The sequence below is a fragment of the Phocoena phocoena genome, chromosome 18 (assembly GCF_963924675.1).
Source record: "Phocoena phocoena chromosome 18, mPhoPho1.1, whole genome shotgun sequence".
Lineage (NCBI taxonomy): Eukaryota > Metazoa > Chordata > Mammalia > Artiodactyla > Phocoenidae > Phocoena > Phocoena phocoena.
Window position 1 is genome coordinate 30361158 of NC_089236.1, and position 14941 is coordinate 30376098.

A 14941-nucleotide genomic window follows, 5' to 3' on the forward strand; every position below is an offset into this window, starting at 1 on the left:
TTCTAGAGTCCTCTTGTCTATAGCTGTAGAAAATCATGCAGTGAATATGAGTGGAATTATGTTACATGTATAGATTATTTGAGGAACATTGATGTCTTTACCATGTTGAATTTTTCAATCCATAAACATGATATAACTCTCCACTTATTTAGGCCTTCTTTGATTTATTCCATCAGTTTCTGTAATGTTCAGTATACAGATTCTGTACTTATTTTTAAAAATTATTTATTTGTTTATGTATTTGACTCTTAGGGACATATTATAAATGTATTGCTTTGGATATTTAAGTTTCCAACTAGTTCATTGCTAGTATATAGAAATATGATTGATTTTTGTATGGTGACCTTGGAATGGCAACATTGCTTAACTTATTTACTCATTCTGAGAAGTTTTATTTGTTTGTTTTTGTTTGTCTTGATTCTTTCTTATTTTCTGTTTGAACAATACTATTATCTGAGAATACAATAGCATTGTGAAAATATTTTTTCCTCCTTTTCTAATTTGCATGACCTTCCCTTATTTTTCTTGCCTTATTGAACATATTAGGACTTTCAGTGCAGTGGTGAATAGAAGTGGTGAAAGTTTTCAGTCTTTCAAGTGTGATGCTAGTTATACTCTTTTCTGATAGATGCTCTTTATGCAGTTGAAGAAGTGTCCGTCTATTCCTATTTGTTGAGAATTTTTATCATTAATAGATGTTGAGTTTTGTCAAATGCTGGATACATTTTAAAATGTTCCATTTTTACTATTCTAAGAGTAAAAAAAAATCTATTTTGACTCTTTTTGCTATCCATTTTCAGATCAACTTCTCTAGATACATGTAAGTGGTCATGTCAAATTAATCTACTTCCACAAATAGAGCTTTCCCAATTTCAGGCAATGTGGTTCAGCTTCAGTAGGTGCTTTCTTTTGGTCTTTTTCAGAGACACTCGTTTTTAAAATCATGATTTTTTTTAGAGTCCTAATAAATGAGCAAGTAGTAGAAGATTGCACATCTTAGGAATAGTTTATTATTGACTACTGCTGATAAAAATTATGATTTCAAGTATCATTTATAAATTTACTACAATTTGCTGAGTACTAGAAGAGAAGTGCATAAAGATAAATAATCAAAGAAACCATTCATATCATACAGACTTTTCCACTGTGTGTTTGTTTACTTGATTACTTGTTTATTTATGTTTTCTGAACAAAAGAAAGAATATCTAAATTTTTATCTTCATCCAAAAAATAACCAAAAAAATCAAACTAGGAATGCCATTCAGTTTTATAAGTTAGTTCATATTTAAGCGATCATTATGAGCAAATGATCATTTAAAAATACAGCAAAACATTTGTCTTTTTATTTCTGAGTGAAATAGATTAAAAAGATAATCATATCCTACAGTTTATTTCAAAGTATCTGCTTTAGAACTTTTTTGTAACTAGCCATCAATTCCAGGGATCCATTTTTTTAAAAAACAAATGATATGTTTTAAAAATAAAAGTTAATAGTTCCTATGTTCAAGTTGTGTTTGAAGGGAAAACATTCTAATTTTATCCTTGTATGAAAAAGGATAAAATTTTCAAAAGTTATATTTTAATTACTCATATGAATATTTTAATTACTCACATGAATATTTTAATTACTCTGCTGAGACCTAAAAATCTACAAGTGTCTGACATCAAATTTTACTTTCTTTCTAGACTTAATGGTTAAGAATTATAAACGTACAAGATAGAATTTGATTTTTAGAATACAGTGTTGGAAAATAGCTGAAAGCCCTTATATTCCTAAATTAAATGATGCCGTAATACATTCAGCTTTTTTGTCTATTTTCTGTTTGTTTTTCTATGTAAATACTGTTATTTTATTTCAGATTATTTGAAATGAGTTTTCAGACATCCTTGGAGCCTGGATAATGAAAATGTTATTTTCTATATTAAAACTAGTGTGTTTTTTATAGTGAATTAGTCATATGTTTATTAAAGGCCAAATGACTATTTCATTATGGTAATTATAAACAGACACAACCTCTCACATTCCTACCTATTTTAATGAATGAATGCTGACTGACAGTATTAATAAACTCTTGATACTCTGCTACTGATTAAGCTGCAGACTTCTAAAATTGTACTTTGTGAAATTCTACAATAATAAACCAACTTTCTTTAGCCTGTTTTTACCACCCTCCACCCTCATTTCTCCTCCTTTGTATATCCTTTTGTTTTTCTCTTCCTCCTTTCTTTCTATTTTTCCCTTGCCTTTCTCCCTGCCTTTCTTTCCTTTCCAAAATTCTTCTTTTCTAACTTCCTATTGTTTTCTTTCTTTCATCAGAACAATATTTGGTAGCATTACCATCACCCAGTGCTCATCAAACATGCTGATACATACATAGAAACATGCATAGACACGTGTGCACACATACTCACATATAATTTAAAACAGCTCTTCACTTAATAGGAACTTAAAGTATCTTATTTTATAAGAACTGCCCAGAACTTTGATGTTATGCAAAAAATTTTAGATACTGTCCCTATTAGAACAAGGGAAGAAAAGTTTTCCCAGTCAGTCTCCCTGTGTCTAACTGAATAGGGATCCACATCCTATGAGGTCCCACCTAATCAAAGCCATTAAAATCACAAGATTACTTATAATAGCCCTTATATTTTCTAACTAGAGTTTACACTTTCACTTTACACTTTACTTGCTCCTTAATACCCCGGATTCTGTTTTTCTGAAGTGTTCTAAGATACTCAGGCTTAGCTTTTAACTGACAACAATAATGAGTTGATGCATGTTTTTGACCAATTCAAAAAATGAACTAGATGATTTTAAGTTTAAATGTGGAGTTTCTAAGTAATTTTAGTTTTTAAAATTGGCAAAACTCTTTTGCAAACATTTTTGCTCTTGGTGTTGGTTTCCATTATTACTTTTACTAGAAGATAAAGTTATCCTTAAAGATAGATAGTTTGTTATGGAAACAATTAAGGTGCTTCACAGAATCTGGAAATTAGTAAAAACATGTTAATAAAAAATGTCTGCTACCAATTACTAGTTAAAGTGGATTAGAAGTGAGAAATTAATCTACCTTGTTTACCTTCATCTTTGCATTTATTTTGACAAAGGTCATTTGAACAACAGCAAGAAAAGATTATAGATTAAGAAATTTGTGAGGGTTTTTCCTGTCCCCCAACTTCTAAAAGACATTGAAACTTAGATAGTAGTTTAAGCTATTACTCTTAACATGTTTTTTCTAATAATAGTTTAAAAAGCCAAATAATTTAAATTATTACATAGGATAAAAAAAAGAGTCCTGTTAGTTTAAATTAGCCTTATTTATAAGGAAAATACATACTGCTCTACATTAAACCTTACCTTGGTCCCTCTGCTTCATGAATTGTACGCTCCTGTGTCACTGATACTTGCATGCTGGATGATCTTGTAGGAACCCATAGCTGCTTCAGAGCACAATGGTGTGACATGAAATGAGGAAGAAAACAGGAGAACCTTTGTCGCTGAGTCAGCTGCAAGAAGAAGTAACGTGTATGAATGTACAGTATAGGGAAACCTATGAAAGATCTACTCTCTTTTTCGCAAAAGACTCTGTTCTACGGTACAAGGAGAATTCAGTTCTATTTGGCAGACATCCACGTCAGTTTGGAAGCAGCAAAAACAGACACAAAAGCAAGCCTCGTTTCTTAGTGTCTACTCTCACTGCTTTAAGTAACATTTTAATTCTTATTTTTATTTTACTTTGTTTTTAATAACCAGGAAGTAACAGCCCTTTCCCTTGTATTGAGTACAATTTCCATAGTAGGGATGCAGATAAGGATGAACTATAGAGATAAGTCCGACCATAGGTGCCATGCCTGTATTTGTTACTGGTAAAATTTGAAGGAAAGGTTTTATATCCCTTAATTGAGGAGTGGGTGACTTTAAATGATGTTATATCAAGAAAGGCAAAGAATCCCAGCAGATGATGTAATTATGCTTAAAAATGAGTATTATTAAATAATTCACACTTTTAATATGGAGAAATTAGGTCATTTTCCCACTCCTCCCACAAATATTCAATCTTAATATCTAAGTAATGAAACAACACAGACAGTGTTATCCATCCTGGTACTAACAGAGAATGCCAGTTATAACAGGCTCATTGTTTACTTTAACAGGTAATTTGTGGACCGGAATCATTTAATTGTTCTGAGTACATGATTACATGTCAGCAATTTCCAATTTAATTAAAATGTACAAATTTGAAGATTAAGGGAATTTTTGAATTATTAATCATTTTTCCACTAGGAAGTCTTGTTGCTCTGCAGGGGATTTGTCCAGTGTACAACTATACGTATTTTTTCCTTCTCTTTCGCAGACAGACAATTTTCCCGCAGAGCCCAATTACATGGGCAGCAGGCAGCAGTTTGTTCAAAGGTAAGGCCTATTAAATAACTTTCTCAGCTTCCCCATTTGCATTCATGTCAAAATTGCTTTGCTAGAGATTACACTTCAGATTCAAACTCGTAGAGACAACACTTTCTCTTCTTTTTCTTTATATGTATTTCAGTAGCTCCACGTTTAAGGACCCAGAAAGAGCCAGCCTGAGAGACAGTGGGCACGGGGACAGTGATCAGGCTGACAGTGACCAAGACACTAACAAAGGCTCCTGCTGTGACATGTCTGTTAGGGAGGCACTCAAGATGAAAACTACTTCAACTAAAAGCCAACCACTTGAACAAGGTGAGTGAAGTCTTCCAATGCTTACAAAGTGTAAAGCTTAAGCAATCATTTTAAACCTCATAGTACTAGAGTTGTAGTTTATCACCTTGGAATGGACCATTGACGATATAGCAAAAGGAGCAGCAAATTCTGAGGTTGCCCCAGACAGAAAGCAATTATTCAATACCTCAGTAACCACAGAAAAAGGAAGGCCATGGATTTTGGTCTGTAATCTTCTTAAGATGAGAACTTGCCCAAAGTCACTAGATTGTACTTATTTTTATGAACATTTTCCAGCCTTTGCTATTTTGCATTTTATTAAAGGAAAATATAGCATATGTTAGCTAGATATGCACATTTTAATATACTAATATACAGATTAAGATGAATAAATTCAACGCTTTTAGGTGAAATGAAAACTCAGTTGGGATTGTATAGCTCTTATCAGTGTTGATGTATTTTTAGTGTGGATTTTAGTTTCAAGATAGTTTTTCAAGAGTCAAATCACAGCTAAGCCAGAGTTCTGGCTCCTTTTGATTTATGTCTAAGTCTTCCTGGATAGCAAATAAACATGAACTTGTTTACCCTGATAGAGTTATAAAAGAAATACTTCTTCATAAATGCATATGTTTTTTGCTAAAAGTCTATCTTCAATTTATTAGTTTGATATGCCTTTTTAAATTAATTTTGATATTTTTATTGTTTCAAACACAATAGAATATTTACTAATGATTCACCCAAAGAGAATTAAGCTAGTCTTAAGTGTGAGACTTAGATGTTGTGAATAAGCTTTTTTTATGTCCAATTATAAGAAATGAAAAGAACTGTTGTATAAATTGAATTTCAGAATTACAAATGCATATTATATTAGTTAATATTAGTTTTCAAAATATTAATAGTATTTAAATATGTTTAATATTTATTTAAATTTTTATGAGAGACTACATTTAAGCTATATGGACATATTTATGTATTCTTCTAAGTCATTTAATGATTGGTGATTCATAAAGAGTAAATTTTTGCCTCTAGTGCAGTCAGTCCTATCACATATACATCAGCAGATAGAATGCTTTTTAATTTCTCTATTCATGTTGAAATTCGAGTTCAAACACTCACACACATACATTCAATACAGAAATAAATTCATATATATATACACATATATAAAAGTTTCTGCACTAAATATAATTACGCTGGCTTAATTTTAAGGATAACCTCGCAAAAGCCTTCTTTGCTAAGTAATAAGTGCCAGATATGTCTTAGCAACTTTTTACATAACAATGCAATATTGTTTTAAAAATTATTTTAAACAAAAGCTATTTGAATACTTATCTAATATTCACAGTTCCTGCACAGTTGAATGTTTACTTGAAGTGAGTTAAGTGGTCTTGATGGGTTTGACTATGCAATATTATAATATATGAATATTTTAGGCACATTTTAAGTAATGGGTTATTGGATCTTGATATGTGAATGCATAGGCTAACAGACTAATCTATGTGTGTGATAAAGTGATTTACAGGTAATTCACTGGCCACTATTTGTAAAGCTGCATAGAGTAAGTAAAGAGTTTGCATTTTGTCCTATCTTCATGAGAAACTTTGCTAATTAAAAAAGCCTGCTGCTCACTATTAACTTTTTAATTCCTTTCCATCCACTGACTGAGCAATGTATTTGATAGGAATGAAAAAAAGACCCCTATAGAAAAGTGAAATATGTGTCTGAAAATGTAGTTTATACTGAAAAGCTGTTTTTTCCTATTTTGGTATCAAAAAGTAATATCATAGAAAGGTGGCTATTGTTCTTAAAAGAAAATGTTGTTGACACATATTTTAATTAATATTACACATAAAATAATTGCTAGTCTATGAGTGAGAATGCCAATAGATATATCTCCTGTAAAACAAGTAGTTTCCACATATCCTTATTAACAAACACGAGAAAGTTATGAATCTGAAAGCCATACTTAGAAAGTAATCTCTTAATTTATAGGAGAGAGACTGACTTCTACTTTAAAACATGATTTTGACGGAGTATTTCATTGATTGATCGACAGATTTGATTCATCAATTCATTTATTTAATAAATATTTATCAAATGCTTTCAATATGTAAGGAAAGTTAGATTCTTTGGGAACATCAAAAATAAATTTGACTTGAAGCCTGCCTTCAAGAAACTGTATGTAACTAGTTGGGATGGGAGACCTTTCTCTGTTTGGCTCTCTCTCTCTCTCATATCTCCTCTCTCATCTACCTTTATCTGCCATCTATCTCCCTATCTATCTCTCTGTCTACCTCCAATCTGTCTTTTTCTCTCCATCATCTAGACAATCTTTTTGTCTCCCTCCTTCCCTCTCTCTCTCTCTTTCTTTCTTTCTTCTATGTATATTATGCATACATCTATCTATCTACCTATCTAGATTCAGAGGAGGAGACTAGTATTTATTGAGTTTTTCCTACTTACCATAAACTGTGCCAACTTCATTTCAACATTAACATATTTAACCTGCAAACTCTAAGATAGTTATCATTTTTATCTTACATGTAAGAAAACTGAGCTTATGGGAAATTTATTAACCTGCCAAGCAGGTTGGAATTTTATCTTAGGTCCAGATATGCCCAAAATTTGTGTCTTTTCTGTACAACTTTATCCCCAAATGGGAGAATTAGCTCAAATATATTTTCTGATTCATTGCTATGACTAGATATCAAATAAACATTGAAGGATAAGTTAAAACTTAAGTTCATGTATGCGAACCTTGAGAGAAAACATCAAAATAGGTTATATTCATTGAATTATTCAGTGGTTAAAACATAATATCCTATTTAGTTTTCATTGCACTTATAGATAGGTGACTACTGTTACTCTCACATTTAATAGTTGTTAAGAAATTTTCTCAATGTTCTGTGCTATAAGTAGTGAAGTCAGCATTAGAAATAAAATAGCATGCCTTCAGGGTCTGCCCTCTTAACCAATGCTTTATACTATTCACATAATGAATTGTTTACTCAGAAAAAAAAAATTAAAATGTTTGAAGAAGCAATCAGCCATTGTCTTGGTCAATGTCCTCTATTACTTTATCTGAAAAGCATCATGAGAGCCAATGCCAAATTAATTTAATGCACACCTACAAAGAATAATTTTCTTTACAGATGAAAGAAGATGACAGCCATATTCAAATAATTATCTCATGTCCAAGTTTCATATGTTAACCCTAATTTTAATGCCTTTTAAAATATCCTAAAAAACATAAATAAATTTCCTTTAAAGCAAAAGCTAAACAAAAAGAAACCTGTTTATCAGTCTTTTGCTTGTCCTAAAAATTTATAGTAGTGCCTTAATAGTTTTCAATTAAAAAATCAGTAACAAAATTATATTTTATATTTTTATTAGTTTAATTGGCTTCTTTTCCTGTTTAAATTATCTCTATTAAGAAAAATAATGTTCTATTTTAAATTAAAATACTTCTTTAAGTTAGAAATTAAAATAAACTTTAAAAATAGTCTTCATATTTTCAATGGAACTTTCTATGCTAATAATGATTTTCCTTTGCAAATAACTTAGTCCATTTGAGATTTTATTTTATTAGCTCAATTTTTACTGTTTTTCTTCTCTTTTGTGCTGTTAGATTTTTTCCATTTGTTCTGTTCCTGATATTTGTGTATTTTTGCTATCATCAGTTTAAGCATCCCAAATATACAGCACTAGTATATGTTGCCCATTATTTTAGAAAAAATATTTTAAAGGATTCAGTAGTTAAATGAAGGTGTGATGTACTGCACTACAGCTGAAGATAGCTTTAAGGATTTTATATTAATAAAACCTATAATAGAAAGAGGTTATTTTAGCTTCTCTTAGTGTGATTAAAAAAAACTCAAAGAATGTGCTTAGTATTTTCTTTTTCTATTTGAGTTCAGTTTGGTGCTCTGCCTCTCTGTTTGTCAATTAGATTTTTCCCCATACATTCCCCATCAAATATTAAATGTAGGTAGATAGGTTAGTGGGGAGAGAGAGAGAGAGGGAGAGAGGGAGATAATAGGTAAAACAATCCATATGTTTTGGAATGTGTATGGTGCCATAGTAGCAAATTCCTTAGAAAGGCATATATATATATATATATATATATATATATATATATATATATATATTTCTATTTAATAAGTCATTATTTATCAAAAAATGACACAGAAAATTGACCAAAATACATTTCATCTTATTCTTCTGATTTTATATTTTGGAATGACAAAAACTAATTTATATCAAGAACTAATAAAAATACATTATGTTACTTCTGTAAAGAAGAGTCACATACAGTTTTATAAAGAACAAAAGTCTTTCAAAATTTTTGCAGGTAAATTACTCTTTATACCTCAGAATACTATTTATACTTTGACTTCTTTATTTCTATCCATCAGAAACCTTGTAGAGTATTTTGATTGTTAGCAATAAGTGTTTTGTTTTTCTTTTAAAAGACTTAATAAGCTTTCCCCAAAATTCAGTAGTCTCTGTTGATTCCCAAATAATAAATGTGCAGTCTTTATAAATGCTGACTGGCAATTTTTCTGAGCTTGTTATTGATAGCTGTGTGACTGTTCTCAATTTTCCAAGGATAATCAGTCTTCTGACATCTTTATAATTAACTGAAACTAAGTCTTTGAATTGAGCTCTGAAGCTAGTGGAGTAGCATTGTACATCGTGAGTACTCACATCCTGTGCTAGAGATTGCAGTGGATGCATCACCAACACAGGATGTAATGCCCCATGGGGGCCAGATGTTGGTCCCTTCCCTGGTGACTGGATTCCAGGACATTTCTGAGCCTCAGGAGTTGCTCCAATCAAATTCTTTTTCATTTCTCATCTTATTTAATTGCCTTATAATTTGTTTTATTCTCTTCAATTTTGTGCCTCCCCCGTTCTCTCTACTGCTAGAAAAATCTGACTTCTTAAATTACATTCTGGGTCCAAGACATTTCACAAGGGAATCCCTGATTAAAATCTAATAAAACATAATCAATAGAAAGTTGAGAATAATGGAAATGACAAATAAACTAGGTTTGCTCCAGTGAATTCAGTTTTAAAAGTAAGTTGTGTTCTTAAGGGGTGCCTTCACTCTTCCCAGAGGACATTCTAGAAAACTACAAAAAATAAAGCTAAAGAATTGTTTTTTGCTGTCGTTCCTTTTTTTCTTTAAGTCAGTGTTTGAATTTTGCTTGCGGGCTCCAGATTCAAAACAGAATTAGGCTAGTTGGAACGACTTTAGTATTTGTTATAAGATTTCAGAGTTTGGCAAGGCTCTGAGCCCCACTTCTTCTAATTTTCCTCCTTAATTCATTACATAATGACCGCAATTTCACCATATTTCTAATTATGTCTGGAAAGGAAACAGTTTAATGTTTGTACAACCTATACTTTACATGAAGGAGATATTTACGAAAGCAATAGTAGGGAAATGGGAGAATGGAAGTTGAGGTCCTTGTCCACTGAAGTGAGAGTGGAGCCATACATTCAGGATTTGGGAGGAGGTTATTGAGACAGAGGGCTGGGATGCTGAACACAAACTTGACCTACCTTGCAATTTCCCCTAGAACTGACCCTGAATAGAAAATTACTAGCATAGTACTTTTATATTCTCAAGCTTCTGTTCTGTTTCTCTTCTGCATTATGGTTACTGCAGTCTGAATCTTCCAATCAAGCAGTGTCTTTTCCCAGGCCTACCCGTAACAGGCAACAGCAAATCCACTTCTGCGGAAGCAAGAACATGAAGGAGGTGACCGTGTCCATCCTCTCAGCAGCCATCTGGCGATCTATGAAAATCATTTTTAAAATAAATTTTGCTATAAACTTACTAATAGGAAATTTGTCTTAGGAAGGAAATGGGAAATTACTGCCATATATTGGGGGTGGGAAGGGACTTTGAATATTTAAGGCCAGAGAGGAATCATTTACAAATTTTTAGAAGCACTGCTGCTTTATGATTTGCATATGTGGTATTTAAGAAATTGTATTAGTTGCCAAGAATTCATATTATTTTCAAGTCCTGTAAGCTTTTATTAGGCTTCATCTATCCAAGAGCAGGGTAATATCAATTTTATCACCTCCCTGTGCTATCTTTTAGGGCATTCCCAATTCATCTGGCCTTATATTTTACTAGACAAAATATTTCTCAAACTGTGAGCAGTTTCACTTTGTTTTTGCTTACCAGGCTTTGCAACCGTCTCACAGTTCACCTAACTTTAAAAGTTTCAATGACATCTCTTTTCTCGTGTGCAAACATCTGCTTCCAGAATCCAGCATCTGGTATCATGAAAATAGAGAGATTTTATCACCCTCACATTTGTTGCTCATTGTAAAGCCTCTCTAACAAGTGTTGCATGATTTACTATAAACTCACTGTGATTTTGAGATTCTCTTGCTTTTAGTAAGCACAGCAATGACTTTTCCTGAAAGATTCCAATTAGGAAATGTTGGAACAGTATTTCCCAAACTTTTGACACTCATTTTGCCTTATACTTGGGGCAGGGGAACCCTCCCTAGCCTTAGAATTACACACTCTCTCAAATATTCCCGAAAAAAATCAGAGAATTTTACTTTTTGTGTTTTTTATAATATAAATAATGACAATTTCTTTTCATTTTTATAAATAAAATTCTATACTAATATTACATACATTTTTTATGAAAGCAAGAGTGTGTCCATAAATTCTAAAAATATAAAATAGTTATCAACTCATCTGTTAATTAAGAACTGTAAGAAAATAATGTTATTAGGTCTAAAACTTCTCCCAGCAATTTCCTGTTATTTCATTTTAATAGCATGTTTAATATTGCAGGTTCTCTATTCTTTTGAAAGCCATATTACAAAACATTAGGGTAAGAATCCTTGAAGAATAATTCCCCTATTGTGTAGATAAGAAAACAGATTAAGTGACTTCCATAGGGTCTTCAAGTTAGTGGCAGAGGTAGCACTAGTTCCAGGTTTATAATTTTCTGTCTAGAGCCCTTTCCATCCTTCTGTGTAATTTCTGTGACACATTAATAGAGACCTCGAAGCCTCTGAACAGGTACTTCAGATTTGTCGTCACACTTCTTTTCCTTATTAACTTGAAGATGTCAACTGCCAAGCTTCAGAGCTTCATTCTTGATTCTTTCATATATATTGAATCAGTATTTCACATATTCATATATTTAATATATATTGAATAAAAGCTCCAAAAGGTCAATTAAATGTATCATTCCAGAAGTTAGATACTGACACTACTGGATTATTTGTCACTAAGCACTAGGATGTAAATATTTCTTCAATCTGGACACAGTACCTATACCTGTGCTACCTGTGGGTACTTGATACTTTCTTAGTGTGCTGAGTAATCGTGGTGCCAAGAGAGATTTTCAGTCATTCTTTCGTTTATTCAATCACTTAAGTTTTCTTCTACTAAATGACTGTGCCCGGGATACAAAGATGCACTAAAGCACAGGCTGGGTCCTCAAGAAGCTCACACTGTATTAAATAAATTGGACATACAAACCATGAGTTTGGTGCAGTGAGAGATAGATATGTCCTGAGTATTAATGGAGTCAGGAGAATGGAAACCCGGCCCAGATTTGGAGGCTCAAAGAACATTCCTGGAGAAGAACACATCTGAGCTGACTCTTCAAAAAATGTTTGGCTTACTTGGCAGAGTGAAGTTGGGAGAGGGAAGATGATGGGCACTCTCAGAAACATAGGTGAAAGGAAGCAGTGCATGGCAAGCTGCTGTTAGAGGCATGTGAGTAGTGATGTTAAGAGTGGGAGTGGCAGGTAGAGACTGGAGAGGTAAGTAGAAGCCCAATGATGGGACCACTGAGAGGCAGCCCTTGGAGGTTCAGGAGGTGACAGTTCAAACTTTCATTTTAAAGGGATGATTTTTAGACAATGTCTTGGGGGATGGGAATACAATTAGGAAGCTGGGCAAGTAATACATGGCAAGGCAAAATGAGGCCTAGAGTGGTGAAGAGGTAGTAAGAATGGAACAAAGTGAAAGATTAAAAACTTCTTTTAGTACACATCACTACTTTTATGATTCTAATGAATTGCATAGAAAAAAATCATTTGATGCCCAAGTAAATGTAATAGCACTTGAATTATTTAATGCATTTAAGTAAGCTTTTATGTAATATATACCACATATATTAAATTAACACATAAATATTTGAAACTTTTAGCATTTTCTCTAAATGACCAATGCTTATTTCTATATAGGAATCGATTTAATAAAGAAATTTACCATTCAAGTATGCTGGGGAAGAAAACAAACAAACAAGCCAAAAACTTCAGTTAACCAGATCTTTGAGAAAACTTTCAGAAAGCAGTAAGGTAGTATAAAACTTGCTGTGATAGACATTAGGATTGTGATTTAGATAGCTGAGTTCAATTTACTAAATGGTAAAAACAGGGTGAGGTCATCATGGGGAAAACATTTGGGAAGTAAAAAGAGTTTAGATGAGTAACAGAAGAGCCAACTGAAAATTACAGTTTGGTAATGGGAGGAGAGGTGGGGGGTATAAACATAGAAGCCATTGATATGGGATCATACTTAAAGTAAACTGATGACAGGGATTATTGGGAGAAAAGAAAATAGAGTTCAAGACAGAATCCTTCAGAACACAACAGTAAGAAGTTGGAAAGGAGAAAAGTTCAACAATTGTTCAATCTGAATGAGACATAATCAGTATGTTGTGTGGTAATCCAAAATCTGGAGACCAACTAGATGAAGTATTTGACTGAAGCCAAGAGTTTTCAGATTTCATTTCCAGACAACATAATTGAGAGCCAAATTAAATCAATTCATTAAATCAATCTGGACAACTCTGTTTTTATTTAAAACAAAATGATACTGAGCTTGGTTCTGTTTTATGGTTCACAAACTAGTTCTGAGGACAGTCCCAAATATGTGATCTGGCATCACTGGCATTAAATGTATGACTTCCAGAGCTCACTACTTCAAAAAAAGGAACATTTACTTGGAATCATATATTTTTTAAAAATAAATCTATTTATTTATTTTTTATTGCATTGGGTCTTTGTTGCTGTACGCGGGCTTTCTCTAGTTGTGGTGATCAGGGGCTACTCTTTGTTGCAGTGAGCGGGCTTCTCATTGCATTAACTTCTCTTGTTGTGGATCACGGGCTCTAGACGTGTGGGCTTCAGTAGTTGTGGCTTGTGGGCTGTAGAGCACAGGCTCAGTAGTTGTGGCACATGGGCTTAGTTACTCCGCGGCATGTGGGATCTTCCCAGACCAGGGCTCGAACCCGTGTCTCCTGCACTGGCAGGTGGATTCTTAACCACTGCACCACCAGGAAAGTTCAGTAATGTGATTTTCATTGGTGAATTGCAGTGCAAATTATTTCCTCTTATGTTAAAACTCTGTTTATGAATAAGAGAAAGAAAGGGGGGAAAAGTAGCTAAAGAAGGTGGTATTATAGATGGAAAATGCTTTAATTATTCAAGGTATCTGAGTATTAATATACTGAGGTAAATGATCCACCTAGAGGAATTATTGAAGGATTGGATGAGATAGATGTTATTCCAGTATAATGGGGATGCTAGCTTTAAAGTGAAGATAAACTTTTTCTGTAAAGGAAAGAAAGGAGAAATAAATTTGAAAAGATAAACAGTGATGTGTAGGCAAAGGGAAAATAGTTGTAGGTTCTGATCTTCTCTATAAAATGGAAAGCAAATTTCATCAATCTCATTATTTCACAAAAAACACGTATTATATAAATGACACTCAGATTTGCAAAAAGCCAGAGGAGCTCATACAATTACCAAGATAATCTATTGCAAGATGAACACCTGTCAAAAACAGATATGGCTATTATTTCATATTTATATTTGTTAAAAAAAATAAGAAATAGGAACATATAATGTATCAAACCAAATGCATTAACATATTTAAATTAACTCCTCTTGTACTTCTCAATTTTATAGCTCCCAAAGAGTCTTTAAAGCTGATGTTTTGATGTGTAGGCCTATAGTATAGATGTTTTCTAGAATTAAAAAAAATTTCAAATTTTAGAAAGATGGTATATTGCATATACCATGTATTATGTAACATCCCCACTGGGAGCTGTACCAGTACTCACAATGAAACACATGATCAGTTTTGTAGAGAAAAGTCTGTATATTCACATTAAATTGAATAAATGAATAATATAGATAACCCATGTCAGTTCAAGTCAATTTTACCACTGAATGAATAGCAAA

At 32.6% G+C, this 14941-nt stretch overlaps 1 protein-coding gene across 1 annotated transcript in view; it reads left to right on the forward strand.

The window, feature by feature from the left end:
• Positions 1 to 14941, forward strand: part of PCDH17 (protocadherin 17) — a 100080-nt gene that overhangs the window by 30477 nt on the left and 54662 nt on the right. The window contains exons 2-3 of the mRNA XM_065896174.1: positions 4356 to 4414; positions 4548 to 4720. Coding sequence (XP_065752246.1) covers positions 4356 to 4414; positions 4548 to 4720 — 232 coding nt within the window. The remainder of the gene's footprint in view (positions 1 to 4355; positions 4415 to 4547; positions 4721 to 14941) is intronic.